At 38.6% G+C, this 25,104-nt stretch overlaps 1 protein-coding gene across 1 annotated transcript in view; it reads right to left on the bottom strand.

Annotated features, from left to right (window-relative positions):
• LOC148366663 (neural-cadherin) overlaps positions 1–25,104 on the bottom strand; it is a 345,561-nt gene that overhangs the window by 71,493 nt on the left and 248,964 nt on the right. Inside the window, exons 27-28 of the mRNA XM_088333456.1 lie at positions 23,341–23,621; positions 2,582–2,796 (exon numbers count right to left, since the gene is read on the bottom strand). Coding sequence (XP_088189582.1) covers positions 2,582–2,796; positions 23,341–23,621 — 496 coding nt within the window. The remainder of the gene's footprint in view (positions 1–2,581; positions 2,797–23,340; positions 23,622–25,104) is intronic.

Here is a 25,104-nt window from a genome sequence, read left to right as displayed (position 1 = left end):
ACGTTAAATTCATTTTGGACCTTAATTCCCTTTCGCTCTCCACCCGGCGGGGATTAGGATTTTTCATTTTGGCTAAGCTGACACTCATTTCCCTGCGCTTCATTCATGCTCGCTCTTCCTCATTCGCCGCCGAGTATACTTCGCCGGTTTATTTTGCGGGGGCGGGACCGGGTTAATGCTTGCTTAGCGACAGGGGACGGCGGAGTTGTCGCCGCGCGCTTGCTAATTAGCGCCGGGCGCTACATATTTAGCGCGCTAATTATCTTGTTTCAGGGTTCACCTGACGCGTGTCGTGAATCTACCGCCATGATCCCGAATGTGCTTTCCGATGTTTTCACCGGATTTCACGGAAACAAAAAACTGTGATTTGCAAATCATTGTGACTTGGTTTAGGGGAGGGGTGTCTGACTCATTTTAACTCGGGTTAGAAAAATATTATTTGTTGTTTTTTGGCCATGTTGGGTCCCTCGTTTCTTATGATTTTTTTGTATTTTTATAAAATGACTTGGTTTTGTTCATTGTGTGTCATGAACCGGAACAGGACCCAAACGTGTGACGTTTCTCACACAAGCTTTTATTTCATGCACGTTAGGCAGCAGTCTGGCGTGGAAAAACAGGAAGCCAGAGGCCGACGGGATCGATACCGATTGCCCGAGCAGATATCGGACGGATGGGATCGATTTTTATGTTCTTTTTTTTGTCCTTTTTTCTTCATTTTCTGTTTTTTCGGTTCTTTTTTCTTTTCATTTCTCTGTCCTTTCTTCTTTTTCTTTTTCTTTTTCTGTACTTTTTTCTTTGCTTTTTTCCATTCTTTTCAAAGGATTGATCATGAAACAGGATATAAAATTAAACAGGACTAACTTGACGGGAACGAAAAGTGGAGAGAATGATATACAGGACAAAAATAGACGGGAACGAAACTGGAAATCGATATTGAACAGGACAAAATAAACGGGAACAATACCGGAATGGAAATACCAACAGGAAACAGGAGCGAGTCAGAACCCACGTGTTGCGGGGTAGAGGTTCGTTGACGGACCGACAAACGAAGAGTGAGAGCGCTGAGCTTAATCAGACGGAAAGCCAATCTGTCAATGAGCTGCAGCTGGCGCCACACGGGCGGGGCCAATTGGGCACCATGGCAACCGTGACAAACATCGGCGGGGCCAGTTGGGCGCCGTGGAAACCGTGACATTTTGCACATTTGGATTATTATTGATTTTATTTTTTCTCAGGCTGAAAAAAATGACAATATTTTGGGGGTTTTTCAAACACGCATCCAAATATTTTGGGGTCCCCAAGAATGTGTGTATTTTTTAATTTTCTTTAAAAAACGAACAATATTCGAGTTTTTCCATCTTGTAATTTTTTTGGGAAGAAATGTAAAATAAATAATACTTATTATTTATTATTATTCTACATTTTTATGTCATTTTTTCATGTTCAATCTTTATAAAATAATACAATTTCATTATTATTATTATTTATTTAAAATTGTTATTATTATTCGACATTTTTATTTCGTTTTTTTTCATGTTCTATCTTTATAAAATAATTCCATTTCATTATTATTATTATTTTTTAAATCACAGGTGTCAAACAGGCGGCCCGCGGGCCAGATCGGGCCCGCTAAGGGATTGAATCTGGCCCGCGAGACAACACTCAGAGAAGCACAAGAGAAAAACAAGCTGTAGGTTGAAATAGGGCAACTTGATGTTACCAAAGCCAGGTGCCTCGAACAAAGACACTGTACTTGTATTTATTTCTCTCTCTCTCTCTCTCTCTCTTTCTCTTCCACCCCTTTTCTCCCACTCTGTCTCTTTCACTCTCTGTGTCTCTCTTTTTCTCTTCCTTTGTTGCTCTTTGTCTCTTTCTCTCTCTCTGTCTTTTAACCTCTTTTGCTTTAACTTCCTTTTTTCCTTTTCTCTTTCTCCATATCCTTCGCGCTTTCTTTTATCTTTTCTCTCCTTCCTTCTTTCTATTTCTCTTTGGAATTCTTTATTCCTCTCCCTTTCTTTCCCCCTCTCTCACGACTTTTTATCTTTTGCTTCTCACACTCTCTTTATTTTACTTTTTCACCCCTTTTCTCCCACTCTGTCTCTGTCCCTTTCACTCTCTGTGTCTCTCTTTTTCTCTTCCTTTGTTGCTCTTTGTCTCTTTCTCTCTCTGTGTCTTTTTCACATCTTTTGCTCTAACTTCCTTTTTTTCCTTTTGTCCCTTTTCTCTTTCTCTCTTCCTACCCTTTGCGCTTTCTTTTCTTTTTTTTCTCCTTCTGTCTTTCCATTTCTCTTTGGATTTCTTTTTTCCTCTCCCTTTCTTTCCCCCCCCTCTCATGATATTTTATCTTTTGTTTCTGACGCTCTCTCCCTCTCTCTCTCTTTCTTTCTTTGTCCCGCCCTCTCTCCTTCTTCCTCCCTCTTTCTCTCTAATCTACTCGTCCGGCCCCCATGCAGAATGTTTGTTCTATGGTGTGGCCCCCGAGTTCAAAGGAGTTGGACACCCCTGACATATACAATAAGGAAAAGCCCGACCCCCGCGAGCCCTCATCCCTCGATGAGGGCGGCCCCCCCAGGGGTCCTACCTACGGCCAGGAAGTCCTCGTGGTCCCAGGCCTGCAGTTGCGCCAGGGGCCCGCTGTAGAGCAGGAGCCCGTCGGGGACCTGGGTGATGAATTCCAGCGAGAGGTGACTCTGGAAACAAGGCTTGATGGGGGGGAACCATGCGAAGCCGTCGCCATGGAAACTGTGCTGGTTTTGCTGGCATTCGGGACCCTCCAGCTGCGACGGGCACTCGCACCTGAAACCCGCAGAGAAGAAGAAAAAGATAAAAAAAAACAATCAATGGAAAGCCAGGGGATCATTTCGGTTCGTCCGACTTAAAGTGGCAGTGTGGGTGATTTGACCACCGGGTGTCACTGTTTTGTGTCACAACTGTGAGTGTGTAGATTCCAAAACTACGGAGACTCAAAGTGACCCAACCGCATCATTTTTTTCCTTTCATTTGTTTTTTTCTAAAAAAGAAAAAAATAGAAACAAAAAGAAGAAAAAGAAAGGATTAAACAGAAGAAAGTAAAGAAGCAAAAAGAAGAAGATGAATAAGAAGAAGGAAGAAAGAAAAAGAGAACCAAAGGAAAAGACAAAATAAAGAAAAGAGAAGAGAAGAGGAGAAAAAGATGAAATCAGGAATAAAGCAAAGAAAAAATAGAAACAAAAGAAGAAAGAGAAAGGACTAAAAAAATATGAGAAAAGGGGAAAAAAGAGAGGAAAAAAAAGAAAAACAAGGAACAAATGAAAATCAAAAAACGGAAGAAAGTAAAAAAGCAAAAAGAAGATGATGAATAAGAGGAAGGAAAAAGAGAACCAAAGAAAAAGACAAAATAAAGCCAAGAGAACAGAAGAGAAGAGAAAATACAAATCAGAAAAAAAACAAAGAAAAAAATAAAAAAAAAAAGAAGACAGAGAAAGGATTAAAACAAATAAAATGAAAAGGGAAAAGGAGAGGGAAAAAGAAAAGAAAAACAAGGAACAAATGAAAATCAAAAAACAGAAGAAAGTAAAGAAGCAAAAAGAAGAAGATGAATAAGAAGGAGAAGGAAGAAAGAAAAAGAGAACCAAAGGAAAAAGACAAAATAAAACCAAGAGAAACGAAGAGGAGGAAAAGAGAAAATACAAATCAGGAAAAAAGCAAAGAAAAAATAGAAACAAAAAGAAGAAACAGAAAAGATTAAAAAAAAATAGCAGCAAAAGTGAAACAGAGAGGAAAAAAGAGAGGAAAAAAGAAAAGAAAAAACAAGGAACAAATGAAAAACAAAAACAGAAGAAAGTAAAAAAAAGCAAAAAGAAGAAGATAAATAAGAAGGAGAAGGAAAAAGGAACCAAAGAAAATTTATGTAAAAAAATGGTAGGAAAACGGAAAAAAACAAAGAAGAGAGGAAGAAAAAAAAAAATCAACCAAAAGCCAGGGGATCATTTCGGTTCGGTTCGTCCGATTTAAAGTGGCAGTGTGGGTGATTTGACCACCGGGTGTCACTGTTTTGTGTCGCAACTGTGAGTGTGTAGATTCCAAACTACAAAGAATCAAAGTGACCGAACTGCATGTTATCTTGGCTATTTTTCTATATCTTTTATTTTATTTTTATTTCTTTTTAACACAAGGATACTGATGGAAGTGGGAATTTCCCTACCCGGATAATTAAACTATCTAGCTATCTATCTCCATCTAAACATCTATCTAAACATATATCTCCATCTATCTATTTCTCTATCTATCCATCTCTCTATATCTATCTAAACATTTATCCATCTATATCCATCTAGACATCTATCTAAACATCTATCTATATGCATCTATATCCATCTATCTATCTATCTCTCCATCCGTCTATTCATCTATATATCCATCTCTATCTATATATGTCTAAACGTCGATCCATCTATCTATCTATATCCATCTATATCTATCTAAACATCTATCTATCTATCTTTATCTATCTAAACATATATCTATCCATCTATATCCACCTAAACATCTATCTATCCATCTATATCCACCTAGACATCTATCTAAACATCTATCTTTCTATATCTATCTATCTATCTAGACATCTCTCCATCGATCTATCCATCCATCTATCTATCTATATCCATCTATATATATCCATCTTTCGATCTATCCATCACTCTATCTCTATCCATCTATATCTATCTAAACATCCATCCATCTATCTATATCCAATCCATCTATCTATTTTTCTATCCATCTCTCTCTCCATCTATCCATCCATCTATATCTAAACATCTATCAATCATCCATCTCTCTATCTCTATCCATCTATATCTATCTAAACATTTATCTATATGCATCTATATCCATCCATCTATCTCTCCATCTGTCTATTCATTTATCTATCCATCTCTATCTATATGCATCTATATATGTCTAAACATCGATCCATCTATCTATCTATATCCATCTATATCTATCTAAACATCTATCTATCTATCTATATCTATCTAAACATTTATCTATATGCATCTATATCCATCCATCTATCTCTCCATCTGTCTATTCATTTATCTATCCATCTCTATCTATATGCATCTATATATGTCTAAACATCGATCCATCTATCTATCTATATCCACCTATATCTATCTAAACATCTATCTATCTATCTATATCTATCTAAACATATATCTATCATCTATATCCATCTAGACATCTATCTAAACATCTATCTTTCTATATCCATCTATCTATCTATCTATCTATCCATATCCATCTATATATATATATATCCATCTTTCGATCTATCTCATCTCTCTATCTCTATCTATTTCCATCTATCTAAACATCCATCCATCCATCCATCCATTTATCTATATCCATCTATATCTATCTAAACATCCATCCATCTATCTATCTATCTATCTATCTCCAATCCATCTATCTATTTCTATCCATCTCTCTCTCCATCATCCAACGATCTATATCCATCTATATATATATCTAAACATGTATCTATCTATATCTATTTAAACATCCATCTATATCCATCTATATCTATCTAAACATTTATCTCTCTATCTCTCTCTCCATCCCAATCTGTCTCAATCCATCTCTTTCTCTCTCTATCTATCCATCTATCTATATACATCTACATATATCCATCTTTCTATCCATCCATCTCTCTATCTCTATTCATCTATATCTATCTAAACATCCATCCATCTATCTATCTATATCCAATCCATCTATCTATCTTTCTATCCATCTCCCTCCATCTATCTCTCCATCTATATCTAAACATCTATCTATCATCCATCGATCTATATCCATCTATATCTATCCAAACATCTTTCTCTCTATCCATCTCACTATCTCAATCTGTCTCTCTCTGTCAATCTCTTTCTCTCTCTCTATATATCTCTATCTATCTATCTATCTATCTATCTATCTATCTATCGCTCTCCATCTATCTATCCATCTATATCTAAACATCTATCCATCATCCATCTATATCTATCTAAACATTTATCTCTCTCTCTCTCTATCTATCTATCTATCTATCTATCTAAACATTTATCTCTCTATCTATCTATCTATCTCTGAATACTACGGATGATCATCAAAGCGATGCGTACTTTGGGACACTCGCCAAAGAATACTCGGGGAAAAAAAAGTCGTGAATGGCAAAGTAATCCTAATCCGGGATTCGCCCGAACGACGCGAAGAGGAGACGAGGACTCGGACGCGGCGTCTAATCTCCAGAAGGATTTTGCGGTCGGGAGGCGGATGAATTTTCGCACCCGCGACAGATGACATTTTGTATTTGCGCCGTTAATCCCGGGGATTATCCCGGGCCCGGTCCCGCCCTCCATTTTCCAGATGCTTCACATTAAAACGAGACGGGCGCTCAAATTCCTTTTTACAGCCGCCGTCGGCTTCGCCCGGCTACCTGTTGCGCACTGCGCTCTCTTCTCCCGTTTTGGACTCCCCGGGACTACTACAGAGAGAGAGAGAGAGAGAGAGTGAGAGAAAGAGAGAGAGAAAGAGGGAGAGGGGGAAGGAGAGGGAGAGAGAGCGAGTGAGGGGGAGAGGAAAAGAGAGCAACAGAGAGAGAGAGAGAGAAAGAGAGAGAGAGAAAGAGAGAGAGAAAGAGAGAGAGAAAGAGAAAGAGAGAGAGAAAGCGAGAAAGAGAAAGAGAATAGAGGGACAGAGAAAGAGAGAGAAAAATAGAGAGAGTGAGAGAGAAAGAGAGAGAAAGAGAGAGAGAGAGAAAGAGAAAAAGAGAGAAGAGAGAGAAAGAGATAGAAAGAGAACAAGAGAGAAAGAGAAAGAAAGAGAAAAAGAGAGAGAAAGAGAGAGAGAGAGAGTGATACAGAGAAGAGAGAAAGAGATAAAGCAAAGGGAGCGAGGGAAAGAGAAGTCAGCAACGAGACAGATGGAGCCATAACAGAGAGCTAGAGGACATAAAGAAAGAAAGAGAAAGAAAAAGAGAGAGATATATATAAAGAGAGCAATTAACAGAGTGGTAAGGGAACATAAGAGAGAAGCATGAGATAAAGAGAGATAGCGTGTGAAAGAGTAAGAGAAAAGAGAAAGAGAAGACAGAGAAGAGAGAGTGAGTGGAGCGAGAGAAAGAGAAGGCAGCAACTAGACAGATGGATGAAGAGCTTTAACAAAAAGCTAAAGGACATAAAAAGAGAGAGAGAGAGAGAGAGAGAGAGAGAGAGAGAGCTAAGAGAGAATAGGAGAGAAGAATAAGATAAAGATGGCATGTGAAACAGGGAGAGGAAAGAGAAAGAGAAGAGAGAGACGGGAGAAAGAGATGGAGAGACGGGAAAAAGAGATAGAGACAGTGGGCGAGGGAGCAAAGGAAAGAGAAGGCAGCAACTTGACAGATGGACAAAGAGCTTTAACAGAAAGCTAGAGGAGAGAGAGAGAGAGAGAGAGAGAGAGAGAGAGAAAGAGAGAGAGAGAGAGAAAGAGAAAGGGAAAGAGAGAGAGAGAGAGGGAGAGAGAGAGAGAGAGAGAAAGAGAAAGAGAAAGAGAAAGAGAGAGAGAAAGAGAGAGAGAGAGAGAGAGAGAGAGAGGGAAAAAGAAGACAGCAACTAGACAGATGGACAAAGAGCTATAACAGAGCCAGAGGACATAAAAAAAGAGCGAAAGAGAGAGAGCACGAGAGTAATGAAAGAGAAAGGGAGAGAGAGAGAGAGAGGGAGAGAGAGAGAGAGCTAAGGAAACATAAGAGAGAAGAATGAGGTAAAGAGAGATAGCGTGTGAAAGAGTGAGAGAAAAGAGAAGAGAGAGAAGTGAGAAAGAGAGAGGGGGGCAGGGGTATGAGATAAAGCGATGAAGAGAAAGAAATAGAAAGGGGAGAGAATGAGAAACACAAAAAGTAGAAAGATAAAGGTAGAGAATATACAATAAGAGAATGATAGATATAGAGATGGCAATAGAGAAAAAGCTAAAGAGAAAGTGAACGAGAAATAGAGAGTAAGGTCAAGACAGAGCGAGAGAGAGAGAGAGAGTGAAGAGGAAGATAGAAAGAAAGCAAGAGAGAGAAAAAAGAGCAAATATATAAGAGTGAAAGAGAAAGAACCAGAGAATTAGAGAGATAAAGCGAAAGAATAAGAAAGATAGAAGAGATAAAAAAGAGAGGGATAAGAGAAAAAGAAAAGGATAAAATGAGACCCGACTTTACGTTTGGCGCTCGACGCAACAAACCTTTTCTATCGGCGCTCATTCAGAAAAAAACGGGAGCAAAGGAAAGAAAACGGAAAGAAAAAAATCATAAAAAACTAAAAATATCTTTTAAGGCAAAACGGCCTTGGTTGCCAAAACGCCGTTAGCCATTTTCTCTCTCTCTCTCTTTAATGGCCGTTGCGCAAATATGGAAGCAGTTTAATTAAAAGAGAGAATTAATTGGAGTGCCAATAGCCACGCAGCTGGATGCAAAGCGAGCAAAAAAACCCTCCATTTTATTTTCACTTTTCTTTTTTCGAACTGCGAGAGGGACCAGATTTAGCATATTTCACTGTTGCGCTTCGATTGGGAAGTACGATACAAAGACTCATACGTGGAACGATCCAGAATGTACAACTCTATCATCAAGTTTTCTCTTCTAGGATAAAAACTCACATATTGCACTTTGAGTCGGGATATTGCACTTCAAAAACCAGGGTATAGCACTCAAAACCTGGATATTGCACTTTAAAACCAGGGTTAAGCACTTAAAACCCAGATATTGCACTTTGAGTAGGGATAATGCACTTCAAAATTCAGGGTTAAGCACTTAAAACCCAGATATTGCACTTTGAGTCGGGATATTGCACTTCAAAAACAGGGTCTTGCACTTTGAGTAGGGATATTGCACTTCAAAACCAGGGTATAACACTTAAAACCCAGATATTGCACTTTGAGTCGGGATATTGCACTTCATAAAACAGGGTATTGCACGTAAAACCCGGATATTGCACTTTGAGTCGGGATATTGCACTTCAAAAACAGGGTCTTGCACTTTGAGTAGGGATATTGCACTTTAAAACCAGGGTATAACACTTAAAACCCAGATATTGCACTTTGAGTCAGGATCTTGCACTTCAAAAACCAGGGTCTTGCACTTTTAGTTGGGATGTTACACTTCAAAAACCAGGGTATTGCACTTAAAACCCAAATATTGCACTTTGAGTCTGGATATTGCACTTCAAAAACCAGGGTCTTGCACCTGAGTCCGGATATTGCACTTCAAAAACCAGGGTCTTGCACCTTGAGTTGGGAGATTGCACTTCAAAAACCAGGGTATTGCACTTAAAACCCAAATATTGCACTTTGAGTCTGGATATTGCACTTCATAAAACAGGGTTTTGCACCTGAGTCCGGATATTTCACTTCAAAAACCAGGGTATCACACTTAAAACCCGGATATTGCACTTTGAGTCCAGATATTGCATTTCAAAAACCAGGGTCTTGCACATTGAGTCAGGATATTTCACTTCAAAAACCAGGGTGTTGCACTTGAATCGGGAAATTGCACTTCAAAAACCAGGGTCTTGCACTTTGAGTCGGGATATTGCACTTCAAAAACCAGGGTCTTGCACTTTGAGTTGAGATATTGCACTTCAAAAACCAGGGTATCACACTTAAAACCCAGATATTGCACTTCAAAAATCAGGATATTGCACTTTGAGTCGGGATATTGCACTTCAAAAACGAGGGTATTGCACTTAAAACCCGAATATTGCACTTTGAATTGGGATATTGCACTTCAAAAACCAGGGTATTGCATTTAAAACCCGGATATTGCACTTTGAGTCGGGATATTGCACTTCAAACTGTAACAAGTCAACTGAAATATCTTCCGTTTGCGCAATATTATTGAAATGAAGTCGAGAGTAATAAAGTAAACAGTACCATGTAAAAAAACGTAATAGAATGGAAATAAATAAAGTAAAAGTACTTATTCCGCATAAAATACTTAACTAAAAAATCTAATACTTCTACTGCGCGAGTGAAAAAAAAAACTGAAATTAAAAGAATAGTGCACTTCAAACTTGGGTATTGCACTTAGAAATAGAGATGTTGCGGACCACTAGATGGCAGCAAACATTGCGCTTAACGAGGTAAACTACTTCTTTTGATTTGAATCTGGATTGAATCAGGATTTAATTTGCAACATGCAATATTATTTCAGGTTGTTTACTATAATTATAATAAATAATCTAATATAATTAATGATGGCTTATCACGCCAGATATTTCTAACAACTCTTGAAGATAATGGATCTTATTTTAAGTACACAGATAACTCTCATGATTACCGATGTCGATCACCTGTGCCCACTCCTTTGGCGCCCTCCTTGGACTCTGATTGGCTCCCTGTCCCTATTATAACCCACTCCTATCTGTCCCCTTTGGTCAGTCCGTCTGCAAACCTCAGCGTATACTAGGCAAGCCTTTTTCGACCCTGACTCCAACCTGTCCCGTTCTTGCTCCTGTCTGTCTCCGGCTACGACCTGTTTTGATCCCGATCACGTCTGCTTTCCCGTACCGACTTACGACCCGTTTTTGATCCCGACCACGTCTGCTCTCCCGTCTCGGCTTAAGACCCGTTTCTGACCCCGACCACGTTTATGGGTCCTGTTTCCGTTCTGGTCCTGACGGATAACTAATATACTGGAACAGTGAAAAATTTTGGAATTTAAATTGTTGCTGGGCAGATTAAAAAACTGAGTTTAAAAGAAGTAAAGATATATAAACGGCGAGTTTTATTATTATATCACATATTTTTAATTTAAATGGAGTTGCTAGGCAGATCAGATTACACGGCGACAAAATGATGAACACTGATTGGACAAACAAGAAAGTTAAGCTAACAAAAAGACTGTCGTTAAAAATCTGAATTTAAAAGAAGATATGTAACTAGTACAGTACTTCATTTTATTATATGATATATTTTGAATTTTAATGAAGTTGCTGGGCAGATTAGATTCACACGGCGACAAGATGAACACTTTTTGGACAAAAAAACTAAAGTTAAACTAACAAAGACTGTGATTAAAAATAACTCAATTTAATACAATTAAATATGTACAAAAGTATTTTTTCTTACTATCTTACATATTTGGATTTGAATAGTGTTGCTGGGCAGATTAGATTCACGTGGCAACAAAATGATGCACACTGATTGGACGAAAAAGAAAGTTAAGCTAACAGAAAGACTGAAATAAAAAAAAATCAATATGATACAATTAAAAACAATAGCATTCGTTCCTATTTGTCATTTAAATTGTGTTGCTGGGCAGATTAGATTCACACCGCGACAAGATGATGAACACTGATTGGACAAAAAAGAAAGTTAAACTAACAGAAAGACTGTGATTAAAAAAACCCTTAATTTAATACAATATATATATACGTGAAATCGTTTTTTTTCTTCCCATCTTGAAAACAATTGAAACAATTAAAATATGAACAATAGTATTCGTTCCTATTGGTCATTTAAATGGTGTAGCTGGGCAGATTAGATTTACACGGCGACAAGATGATGAACACTGATTGGACAAAAAAAGAAAGTTAAACTAACAGAAAGACTAAATGGTGTTGCTGGGCGGATTTGGCCAGTCTATTAACTATCTGTGTTATAAATTCATAGTTTAGTAGACACTCAAAATAAGAAGAGAAGGCATCAATGGATTTAAGACCAAATAAGAGAATAGGAAAGGACCCAAACCTCCGATTAGAAATTCCAACCTGTTCTAAAACCCTTCCCATGAGTCATTTATTTTTATTAGGTAGGCGCCTTGCATGGCTGACTCCCTATTGGTGTGTGAGTGTGTGTGTGAATGGATAGGTGTGAAGCCCATTGTAAAGCGCTTTGGGAGCTCTTCATTGACTTGAAAAGCGCTATAGAAATGCAGACCATTTACTATTTAGCATCTTGATTATCCTCAAAACGTTTGGAGGCTGACTCCCTATTGGTGTGTGAGTGTGTGTGAATGGGTAAGTGTGAAGCCCATTGTAAAGCGCTTTGGGAGGTCTTCATTGACTTGAAAAGCGCTATAGAAATGAAAACCATTTACGATCTTGATTATCCTCAAAACGTTTGGAGGCTGACTCCCTATTGGTGTGTGAGTGTGTGTGTGTGAATGGGTAAGAGTGAAGCACATTGTAGAGCGCTTTGGGAGGTCTTCATTCACTTGAAAAGCACTATAGAAATGCAGACCATTTAGCATCTTGATTATCCTCAAAACGTTTGGAGGCTGACTCCCTATTGGTGTGTGAGTGTGTGTGTGAATGGGTAGGTGCGAATCACATTGTAAAGCGCTTTGGGAGGTCATCATTGACTTGAAAAGCGCTATAGAAATGCAGACCAATTAGCATCTTGATTATCCTCAAAACGTTTGGAGGCTGACTCCCTATTGGTGTGTGAGTGTGTGTGTAAAAGGAAAAGTGTGAACATTGTAAAGCACTTTGGGGGGTCTTTATTGACTTGAAAAGCGCTATAAAAAAGCAGACCATTTACCATTTAGCATCTTGATTATCCTCAAAACGTTTGGAGGCTGACTCCCTATTGGTGCGTGAGTGTGTGTGTGTGAATGGGTAGGTGCGAAGCACATTGTAAAGCACTTTGGGAGCTCTTCATTGAAAAGTGCTACAGAAATGCAGACCATTTACCATTAGCTTAACAGAGACAAAAGTAGGAACACCAATCGGACAAAAACAAAGTTAAGCTAACAGAAAGACCGTTAGCAATGCAAAACCACGATTTAATCCAACTAAGCTAGCAATTGAAGTTGTAAATATGGCTAGCCACGGAGAGACTTAAAGGCGCTTTTGTTGTATTTATTGTCGTGTGGCGCTCGGCAAACCATCTGTGACAATGGCAAACAATTAGCGGCTATCGAGGGAATGCTAACGAGACGGGGTGGGGGGGGGGGTTGGGGGGGCGTGGGGGTGTCTCGTTTGCCGTCCTGCGCCGTCCTGCACGTCTCGAATGCAAATACTCATCCGAAGGTTGGCAGTCCCCGCTTTTAGTACTGCCGCCCTCCGCAGGGTTTGCATATTTGTGGGCGGCGGCCTATCGGGATTCGGGCGTCTCATCAAGCAGGTGATGCAAACAAAAATATCTTGAAAAAGGTTGCCAGAGCCAGCAGGTGGCGCTGAATCATAGTAGAATTAAAAAAAAGACTTTTGGTGCAGTTTATTAATCAAATTGGGCTTCATGGTTTTCCCGAGCCACAGGTTGGGCAACAATAGCCTATTCCAGGTTTTCAAAATAAAACTAAAATCTCAATGCAATCCTGAAAAAAAAAAAAACTCATTAGCACATTTCTTCTTTCTTAAAGAAAAAAAAAAGTTTGCGAAATGTATCGATTTTCAGAATAAAGTTTCATTTAAACAGTACAAATTATATGACACACAAATATTTTGAAAAACGAAATAGTAAAAATAAAAAGTAATCACTTTAGGTGCAGTTGTTGTGGATTAACTGTAAGTCAGCAGCCTTCGAGCTGACAATAGACATCTGGCAGGATGTTATGAGATAATGTTGATACAAGAAGTCACAAGTTGGAAAAAACACTTTTGATTCCGAGAAAAACATCACCTGATCTTTTTGAACACAATATAAAGCTGGATAAATTTGGAACGTGGCTTGAATGAATGTTGCTGAACGGATGCAATAAAGGACGTTCCCTTTCTGCCATATTTCTGTCTCTGCGTATATTTTAGGATGACGCCCAACGACGTCCTCACCAATACAGTTTATTCGTGAAATTGAGCTTAAGGTTTTTCTTGAGCCAATCCTTTTTTGTCGCAGGTTGGACATTACCACCACGATGGCATATCACGTTTTTCAAAATAAAACCCGAAACTCGACTTTATCATGAAAAAAATGCAACTCGAAAGAAAAAAAAATTGACGCTGCCCAAATTCAACCCAAGTACCTCCAAATAGTATAGCATTTTTCCTTCTATTAAAGGACAAGATAGGCTAAAATATGATGACAAAAAAAAAACGCTAGCTATAAAACATTAAATCAAAACGAAAATGTAAACAAGGCAGCGTTGAAAATACTCTACTGCCTTGAAATGGTTCAGTCCATTTGATTTCTAGCATCGTAACATTCCCTGCAGTAGCGATTTTGTAGTATTTTCTATCGTGGTGTATATATACCTGTAGTTCTGATGTTGTTGTAATTTGTTGGAGATTTTGTAGTATTTCTGTCTTTTTCTCATTAAGTGGAAATTGTCGTAAACAAGCAAAAAAAATTGTGAAAAATTTACAACCTCTCAAGATTAAAAATACAAAAAGATTGTAAACATTGCAAAATGTGAAATGCAAAAAAAACAAATGAAAAACAAAAGAGCGGAAAAAACTACCGTAAATTCCGGACTATAAGCCGCTACTTTTTTCCCTAACTTTCAACCCTGCGGCTTATTGAGTGATGCGGCCAATTTATGTCATTTTTCTGACGGCCGCTAGCGGCGCTCGAGGGTTGCTACCATTAACTGCCCTGTCAAATGTATATTATTATTATTATTAAAGCTTTGAAAACTCTCTCGGTGTACCGTCTTTCTTTGTAAATATGTGTAACCCATGTATAATATGTATTTGCAACTTTATATTTTTGCAATGTATTGATTTGTATTTATTTTAGACACTTATTCTGATATGTTTTGCACGGGTGAACGAAAAAGGAGGGGCAGAACAAACGCGGGGTGCCGAGTTTAAGTGGGGACCGCTAAAGGTGAGGGACAGACAAGAATAGAAGGAAAAGTTGGTTAAAGAAAAGGAGTTGCGTGAGTAAATGTGTTCATCTGATATATTTTTCCCACCCTTACCTTTGGAAATATACACTTTTTTCCTTGGATTACTTTCAACGGGACCCGGACTCTGCAGGTCTGCATCAAACTTTAAGTACCGGTATCATTTTCCGTTCATTTTGTGATTTTTGGACTGTGGACTTTAATGAAGGACATTTAGTTTCAATCGCGGGACTTGAAGTCGGGTTTGGGTTCATTTTGTTTTTGTGTTTGTGTTACATGTTTAAATGTGGGCGCATGCGGCTTATATACAGGTGCGGCTTGTGTAAGTACAAAATCGGTTTTCCTCTTAAAATGTGGTGGGTGCGGCTTATAATCAGGCGCGCTCTATAGTCCAGAATTTACGGTAGTAAAATTCCAGGTAAAAAAATCAACAAAACAGAATAAAAAAGAAAAAAAGACTAACTATTGGGGGTCCCTTGATCAGTATATTAGTGCCGACCTGTCAATTATTAAATGGGGTTAGGTTCCCCCAGTGGTAGTTCTAGGCATCGCAGCTACAGTTCATCACTCCCTGTCTTCCGCATAAACCACTTCCTGTTGTACCCCGCCATGTTGGAAGCAGTCTGTATGTTCTCCGTCTGAATTTCAGTTCTATTAACCTGGAACTAACTGTAAGTTGCTTTAAACTGTTCTTATAGTTGTTTTATATCTTTATAGTGTTGAACGTGGTGATAAAAACGCTACATTTACATTTTAAATAGATCGTTTATAGGTGTTAACGATGCTAATTACGAAGCTTTAACAATGCTAATTAGCTTAACTGTTGAGGCATTTAGACTTTGGTTAAACTTCATTTGCAAGATACTTAGAGTGCTTTGTGTGAAACGCTGTTAATGAATGCATTTTGTCATGCTTACCGTTAGGGTTGGGTAGGGTTACTTTAACTGGATTACTTTCAATGATTTTTGGATTACTCCAATACCAAATATGCCTTTCCATGTATTCCGTTACTCCCCGAGCCTGCACAAAATGGAGTCATTTTATTCATATTTAGTTTATTTTGTCTTTTATTAGCTTATTTGGTACTGGAGTAATCCAAAAGTCATTGAAAGTAATCCAGTTAAAGTAACCCTACCCAACCCTGCTTTCCGTCACTATGTAAATACTAAAAAAGATGATAGAGGTTTGTTTTATTTACGTTATTACTCTACCTGATTTAGAACATAGGTTTGAGTTTATAACTGTAAAGCACAGGTGTCAAACAGGCGGCCCGCGGGCCAGATCAGGCCCACTAAGGGATTGAATCCGGCTGGGACTAAGACGGCTGACAGAGGTCAACAGGCTTGGAGAGCCCGTGGTTCTCTCCATCCCTGTCGTCTGGATGAGAACAGCCACAAGATAAACCCCAAAAAACACAAGTACCTTGTTTTCTTCGGCTTCCTGAAAGGCCATGATCTGATCTGATCTGCATTTTTATATAGCGCTTTTCAAGTCAATGACTTCCCAAAGCGCTTTACATTGTGCTTCACATTTCCCAATAGCGGCCGTGATCTGTGCAGCCATGTAAGGCGCTCACCTGCTTATTGGGGGTATTGGGGGGTTCAGTGTCTTACCCAAGGACACTTCGACATGTAACACGGACAAGCCGGGATTAATCCTAAAACGATCGCTCTACCTCCTGAGCTACTGCCGCCCCATGCACTACTAAACACCATTTTTTTTTCATATGATGTTATTTTTTCACATTTAAGACATTATAAAAAAATAGCAAATGCAAACTAAGATAAGTCTTAGGCTGTCATTTTTTACACTGTAAAATGTGTAAAAAAATAACTTAAGACAAAAAAGATATATCTATTCTAGGACATTTTAAATGTCAAAAAAAAAAATCGCATAACAGCTGTATTACTGGTAGAACATTCCTGGGACTTCTCTTGTTAATGCACTGCGTGTGGGCTTACAAACAAAACACCCTGACATTGAGAACGCCACTGCCCTCTAGTGTAGTGGAGATGCAAATGCACTTCATTCTGGGAGAGTTGAAAAAAAAAATCCCTGAAGTCAAAGGGTGCCTAAGACGGAGCCCTGAACCCCCCCAAGGGGGGCCCACCTCACTATTTGAGAACCACTGCTTTAGCATGACAGTGAAAACGATACAAAGAATCACAGAAAACATTGTAAACATGCAAAATAAATGTTATTAAATTTCTAAACATTGCAAAAAATGCCATGCAAATAATAATAATAATAAAAGACAAAAATGAAGATGTCTTTTTCACACGACAGAAACAACTGCCGTGTATTCGCGGCATATCAGACTCTCATTTACTCGACTATTTTATTCATGAGCTTTGGGTAATTATACTCCAACTTGGCAATAAATACACAAAACGGGGAAAAAATGATGAAAATCAGTCATTTTTGTTGTCGACCCGTGGCCCTTTTGTATATATTTCATAATTTAGCAGTTTGTGGAACTACGAATGATCTCAGCGGCGCTCTTTTTGTATCTTAAGAGTTTATTGGCGGATAAATGTCATTTAAAAGGATGGGGGGAAAAGATATATTTCTCATAATCCCTTTTTGGTGTATTAAAAATATTAAAAATATTTAAAAAATTAAAAAAAATGGAGTATGTGCTAAACGTTTTTTTACACATTACAAATTACAAAATAAATCTAAAGAAATGGACATATATCTTTTAAGTTTGTCCATCTTTGAAATATGTAAACAACAGGAATAAAAGGAAACTAAGAAAATAGAGATACTTCTTTTTTTAATAAATTGCAAAAAAAGGCTAAATATCTAAAGAAAAATCACCCAAAATGAAATATGTGCTAAAATGTTTTTTATATTGTAAAAAAATGCAACCAAAAAGAATTCTGCAAAAATGGAGATATGAGTTGTTTTTTCGATTTTAGAGATATGCAAACATTTTGAAAAATGACAAAAAAGAGCTAGGTGTAAAACGCAAAAAACAAAAACGGAGATATTTTTATGGTATTTTTTGTATATTGTAAATACATTGCAAAAAGGAAGAGTGAAAAAAAGATAAAAAAGAGACACGTTTTGCAACGTTATTCTTTGTAATTCTCTATCTCTACTCCATAAGAGACAGCAAGGAAAGGAAAGGGGGCGGGGTACCGAAAGGTCTCGCAAACCCTAGTTATAGGGTCACTAAATGTGAGAGGATGTGGAAGTAAAGCGACAGAGTGGAAGAAAGAGGAGATAGGAAGGATGATGACTAAAAGGAAGGTTGTAGATTCTTTGTTACATTGTTAACTTTATGCAGGCTGGGACTAAGATGACTGACAGAGGTCAACAGGCTTGGGGACTGGCCACCCCAGAGCCACGAGGCTTGGAGAGCCCGTGGCTCTCTCCATCCCTGTCGTTTGGACGAGTACAGCCACAAGATCAACCGCTAGAAAACATAGGTACAGTGGAACCTCGGTTTTCGAACGCCTCTCAGTTCAAACAAATCGGTTCTCGAGCAAAAATTTCGAGAAGTTCTTGCTTCGCTTTTCGTTCAAAAAAATCGTAGTTCGAACGCCGGTACGCTCGGGGCGATGCTGAGCGGCGTACGGGTGTAGATTGCCCCCACCCCTCGTGAAGAACTGTTGTCACGAGAGCGCGCACTCCTTTTTGCTTTCGTTTTTGATATCGGTGAAGGGAGTGTTTTAACCCCTAATTATGCCTCGGAAGAAGGTCGGTGCAAGCAGCAAAGTTGCTACAGGTGAAAAAAGAAGAGTAGTGCGTACAACTATTGCATTCAAGAAAAAAATAATAGCAAAATATGAAGAAGATGTGCGAGTTTCCCTTCCTTCGAGGGAATAGAGCATGGCTTCTGCAGACCACCACAAAGGTAAGAAATCCTATTCATAAATCTTTTCTTTATCCTTTAACCGCTCACCACTTGTTGTGGAGACCCGGGTGCTAAATGACGTGCAAACGACCTGATTTTTTTATTTTTACACGTTCATGTTAGCGTCATCTTTCGTACGGAAGATGACGCTAACGCGAACGTACGATTAGCCTGGGTTAGCTTTATGTTTTTGTTAAACATTCAAGGTAAACATTCAGGGTGTTGGAACGGATTAAAACGATTTACATTATTTTTAATGGGAAAAATGATTTCGGTGATAGAACATATCGGTTTTCGAACAGGGTTCTGGAACGGATTATGGTCGAGAACCGAGGATCCACTGTGCCCTGTTTTCTTCCGCTTCCTGTAAGGCCATGCGCTACTACACAAACTATGTTTTCTTCTTTCATACGGTGTAATTTTTTCACATTTAAGACATAAGAAATAGCAAAAGCAAACTTAGATAAGTCTTAGGTTGGCTGTCATTAAATATGAAAAAAATTTACTTAAGACCAAAAAAAGAGATATACAGTGGAACCTGGGTTTTCGAACGCCTCTCCTCTCAGTTCGTACAAATCGGAGTTCGACCAAAAATTTCGAGAAATTCTCGCTTTGCTGTTCGGTCAAAAATTCGGAGTTCGAACGCCGGTAATGCGTGAGTGCGTACGCTATAGTGCGATAATGAGCGGCGTACGGGTGTAGATGCTGTAAATGGCCCCCACCCCTCGTGACCAACTGTTATCACGTGCGCACTTGCCTCTTTTTGCTTTCGCTTTTAATATCGGTGAACAGAGTGTTTTAGCCCCTAACTATGCCTCCGAAGAAGGTCGGTGCAAGCAGGACAGGTGAAAAAAGAAAAGTTGTTCGTACAACTATTGCCTTTAAGAAAGACATAATAGCTAAATATGAAAGAGGTGTGCGAGTTTCCGATCTTGCTAAGGGAATACAGCATGCGCCTTCTGCTGACCACCACAAAGGTAAGAAATCCTATATTATAATTCTTTTCTTTATCTTTTTTTTTTCTTTTACACGTTCATGTTAGCGTAATGTTTCGTACGGAAGATTGCGCTAACGCGAACGTACGATTAGCCTGGGTTAGCTCTGATTACGTTGAACAGGTAAACATTCAGGGTGTTGGAACGGAGCCCAAAATTCAGGGTGTTGGAACAGAGCCCCCTTTCCAATGAAGCGCTAGCCACTTGTGGTGCTAAATGACTTGTAAACGACCTGTTTTTTTTTTTTTTTTTTTTACACGTTCATGTAAGCGTAATGTTTCGTACGGAAGATTACGCTAACGCGAGCGTACGATTAGCTTCATGTTTACGTTCATGGTAAACATTCAGGGTGTTGGAACGGATTAAAACGATTTACATTATTTTTAATGGGAAAAATGATTTCGGTGATTGAACAAATCGGTTCTCGACCAGGGTCCTGGAACAGATTACGGTCGAGAACCCAGGTTCCACTGTATATATTCTAGTACATTTTAAAATGTCACATGACAGCACCAGTTTTATTCTGTATTCCCGCATGACAGGCTTATTTTCTTCAATTCTATTTGGTGTTTCTTTGCGGGCACGTTGGCCCTCTCCGTTCCGATTCATAATCACGTCGTTAGCGGAGTCCCGAATCGGACCCCGACGACGGCTTCCGGCGTCTTAAAAGCGCCCGATGCCGTTATGCGTGGGCTTCAGACGATTTTTACGGACGTCCCCGAGGAAAGTCCTCGCCGACTGCCAATGGCCGCCCGGTCGCGAGGACGACTCCTGCATCAAAATGCGCCTTTATTGTTATTTGAATTCATTGAAATCGCGGCCAGTGGCACTTTTGAAGCTTTGTGTGGAGACGAGAAGCCAAAAGTTCTGCGGGGACCCGAAAGACTCAAAGGCCTTCGCGGCAAAAGTTTGGAGGGAGTCAAAAGGCCTGAAAAATCCATATTGCGTAAAAGAAAGAGCAAAAACGTTTTGCTGGCTCCTCAAATTGTTGATGGAAATATTTCTAGTCGGAAATTTGGGGCAGGAATTGCCAGTGATGATAGGTAAACTAAAAATAACATGGCCATCATTTTTTAATTACCCATTCACACACACACTCACACGCCAATAGGGAGTCAGCCTCCAAACCTTTTGAGGATAATCAAGATGCTAATTGGTAAATAGTCTGCATTTCTATAGCGCTTTTCAAGTCAATGAAGACTTCCAAAAGCGCTTTACAACGGGCTTCACATTCACCCATTCACACACACACTCACACACAAATAGGGAGTCAGGCTCCGAACGTTTTGAGGATAATCAAGATGCTAATTAGTAAATGGTCTGCATTTCTATAGCGCTTTTCAAGTCAATGAAGACCTCCCAAAGCGCTTTACAATGTGCTTTACTCTTACCCATTCACACACACACTCACACACCAATAGGGAGTAAGCCTCCAAACGTTTTGAGGATAATCAAGATGCTAATTAGTAAATGGTCTGCATTTATATAGCGCTTTTCAAGTCAATGAAGAGCTCCCAAAGCACTTTTCAATGTGCTTCTTACTTACCCATTCACACACACACACACTCACACACCAATAGGTGGGTAAGCCCTGCAAGGATTCAGTGTCTTGTCCAATGACACTTATAACACGCAGGAGCCGGGAATTGAACCTGCGATCTCTTGATCTACCTCCTGAGCTAAGTCTTTCCTTCTCAGTTGAGTGAAGAAGCCCACAACGGGGGCAAGATGGGCCATTATGTGGTCAGTTTGAAATAACACATTCCCGGGAAATCTAGTGATAATACCCGCCCCATACAACACGATGGAGGCCGGTGGCATTTGTTTGCGTTCGATAAAGAAGAAACCGGGTTCGGGGGTTAGCCTAATTCGCGCAAAAGCAGCTAGCGCCCGAGACTCGACGCTTCCTGATGAATTATTGATGTGCGACTTGCCGCCGCAAAGAAATTTGGCGGCGGCGGCGAGTACGACCGGGGGCTCCTCCTTTGTGATTATAATGACGCTGACATTTTGCCGCTCTCCCGTGCATCCACCCCGCACTTTCTGCAAACCGAGCGCCGAAATATAATCCGGAGTGTTCCGGCGACATCGGGGGGGGGAAAAAAAAGGTTCAAAATGTCTGATGAAATTCTTGTCATATCTCCTCAAAGTGCTTATTCGTCAGCGCTTCAAACAATCGAAATATCAAAAGTGGACCCAAACGCACGACAGCGAAAAGAAAGAAAACTGTCCCTCCCGCGTGGAATATAAATGACCCAGCCTGGCCACGGTCTATCAAGAAATTTGCGCGAGGAAAAACTATCGGGACTGAAATCCACTGCATAGACGATAGAATAAAATGAAAAAAAAAAAGGAAAAACGTAAAAAGAAAGACATGTAAAATAAAGTAAAAAAAAACTGAGAATAAAAGGAATGTTGAGAAAGGAAAAGAAAGAAAAGAGAAAAAGAAAGATGGAGGAAAAAAGAAAAGCGGGTGAGAGAAAACGAGACATTAATAGAGACGTAGAAAAGAAAAGAGACAGAGAAAAGGGGAAAAACACAAATAAAAGGTAAAACGGTGAAAAGGGCAAAAAAAGAGTGTACAAGAAAGAGATACATATATTGAGAATGAAAGGATCAGAAGATACAGGAAAAAAGAAAAGAACGTGAGAGAAAACGAGAGACATTAATAGAAACGTAAAAAAGAAAGGAGACAGAAAAAATGGGAAAAAGACAAATGGAATGAAACGAAGAAAGAAAGAAAAAGTAAAACGTAAAGAGAGATAAGGGCAAAAAAAGAAAGAGAGAGATAGAGATAGATATATTGAGAGCGAAAGAATAAGAAGACGCAGGAAAAAAGAAAAGAACGTGAGAGAAAACGAGAGGAATAGAGACGTCGAAAAGAAAAGAGACAAATGAAAAAAAAACAAATGAAATGAAACAAAGAAAGAGTAAAATAGAGTGAAAAGGGCAAAAAAGAGTGTGCGAGAGAAAGATAAATATATTGAGAGCGAAAGAATAAGACGCAGGAAAAAAGAAAAGAACGTGAGAGAAAACGAGACATTAATAGAGACATAGAAAAGAGATAGAGAAAAGTGGAAAAACACAAATGAAATGAAACAAAGAAAGACAAAGAAAAAATAAAACGTAAAGAGAGAAAAGGGGAAAAAAAGAAAGAGAGATAGAGAGAGAGCGAAAAAATAAGAGAAAGGAGGTACTTTACAAGAAAAATGAAGAAAAAAGAAGAGGAGGCTAACAAGATAGAGTGACAGATACACAGAGAGAAAGAGAGAAGAAAAGAAAGAGATTGAGAGATTGAGAATGGATAAAAAAAAGGTAAAATGAAAAATTGGGATTGTGATTTATTCTATAGAGCGAAACTCACTTTATATTGCTTTAGTTTGACTTTTGTTTTGAACAAAGTACAGTAGCATATGTCTACTTGACCAGTAGTCTCAAGTTGTAAGAGTTAAAATGACTAAATTCACTTTATAGTGTTATTTTATGATGCTTATTTTGATTTCACTTCAAGAGTAAGTTAACATATAACAAGATTGTATAACGCAACTCTCAAATTCTTTGACGTGCACGTTTCGAGTAACGGACTTTGAGAATTTCCCCGGTAACTCGTTACTTTGACTATAGAGTAATTCCCGGTTCCTGCCCGACACCGATCCCGGGGCTCGACCGCCATCGCCCCCCTAAAACGAAAGAAGGATAAAAAGGCGCGTCACCTGTATCCGTGCTGGGTATCCACACAGGGGGCGCCATTGTAGCAAGGGTTTCGGGCGTAGGCGTGGCAAGGCCGGTGGCTCTGCTGTCGTCCCGGGCAGGAGCAGACGGCTCGGGCCTCCAGCGCTACCGCCACCAAACTCAAGGGGCCGCTATCCACCAGCGTCGCGCCCTCGCCGCGCACCGCTAACTCGCTAGCGCAGCCGCCCGCCTCGCCGCAGTCCATGCTCGGGCAATCGTCCGCCCCCACTTGCAAAACTCGGACTTGCAGGAAGGACTGAAGCTGCGGAAAAATACCAGAAAAAGAAACTCCATCACGACTATAGACCTTCCGCCGGCAAATAGATTTTCAAAATAAATCACATGGCCTTACAGGAAGCTGAAGAAAACAAAGTGCTTATGTTTTTTAGGCGGTTGATCTTGTGGCTGTTCTCATCCAGACGACAGGGATGGAGAGAACCACGGGCTCTCCAAGCCTCCTGGCTCTGAAGTGGCCAGTATTTATCACTTAATAAATAGACCACAATTAAATAATTTAAAAATATATAAGAATTTTTACATATTGGTTAAAAAATACTAATAATAACTATCATATACATTAAAACAATAATAAGTGAATATAATAGTTAATTATTTGACAAATATGTTACAGTATTGTATTTTTTTAAATATGTCAGTATTTTTGGTATAAATATGTTTTTAGATTCTTAAATTCAGCATTATTTTATGAATATTTATTTGAGTACATGATTGAATAAATAGCCTTTTTGTAAGTATAACATTTTATGAAAATATTAAAATATACTACTAATATTTTATGAATAGAGTCCAGTCAAGTCATATTTACTTGTATAACCCTTAATGAGTTATTTTTATTTATTTATATATTTTTTTCAATTTATTTTTTAAATTATTAATTTTGACGTATTTTATGATTTATTTATGATTGTTTTTCTATTGAAATATTCATTGGAAAACATCATTTTATTTTGTTGTAAAAAAAGCCAGTATTCATGTATTTTGAATGTAATTATAAAATATACTGGTGATATTTTAGGCATATTTTAAAAATATAAAAGATTTCTAAAATAATCTCAAAATATACAAAATATATGAATAACACCAGCATTTAAATAAGTTGTAAATAAATGTTTTAAACCTTTAAAAAAAAGAATATATATATGTATATATATATATATTACTATTTTTCGTCAAGTTAAAAATTTTAAAATAATTTGAAAATATGACAAGATTTTATTCTTTATATTTTAAATAATATATCACCGAGTATATCATTTCTTCCTCATGCCATGAGGCTCTTTAAATCCACCCGGGGGAGTAAAAGCCTATATTAAACCCCACCCCCACATTTGCATATTACCCTATTTTTATGGCAGTGTGTATTTTCCGTAGAACTATGTAAATACTCTCTATCGACACGTTATATTGGGTATTTTAGGAAGTGTGAATTTCCCTACGGGGATGAATAAAGTATCCATCTATCTATCTATATCTAAGTTTCTATCTATCTCTAACTATATCGAAGTTACTATCGATCTATCTATCTATCTAGACATCTATCTAGACATCTATGTATATCTAAGTTTCTATCCATCTATCTAGACATCGCTATCTATCTATCTAGACATCAACTATCCATCTAGACATCTATTTATCTATCTATCTATCTATCTAGACATCTATGTAGACATCTATCTACACATCTATAGCTATCTAGACATCGATGTAGACATCTATATCTAGAC

This window comes from Urocampus carinirostris, chromosome 4 (assembly GCF_059441175.1).
Source record: "Urocampus carinirostris isolate Australia breed hairy pipefish chromosome 4, RoL_Ucar_1.0, whole genome shotgun sequence".
NCBI classification, from domain to species: Eukaryota; Metazoa; Chordata; class Actinopteri; order Syngnathiformes; family Syngnathidae; genus Urocampus; species Urocampus carinirostris.
Note: the sequence above shows the minus strand (reverse complement) of the source record. Positions and strands in the feature narration are given on the sequence as shown.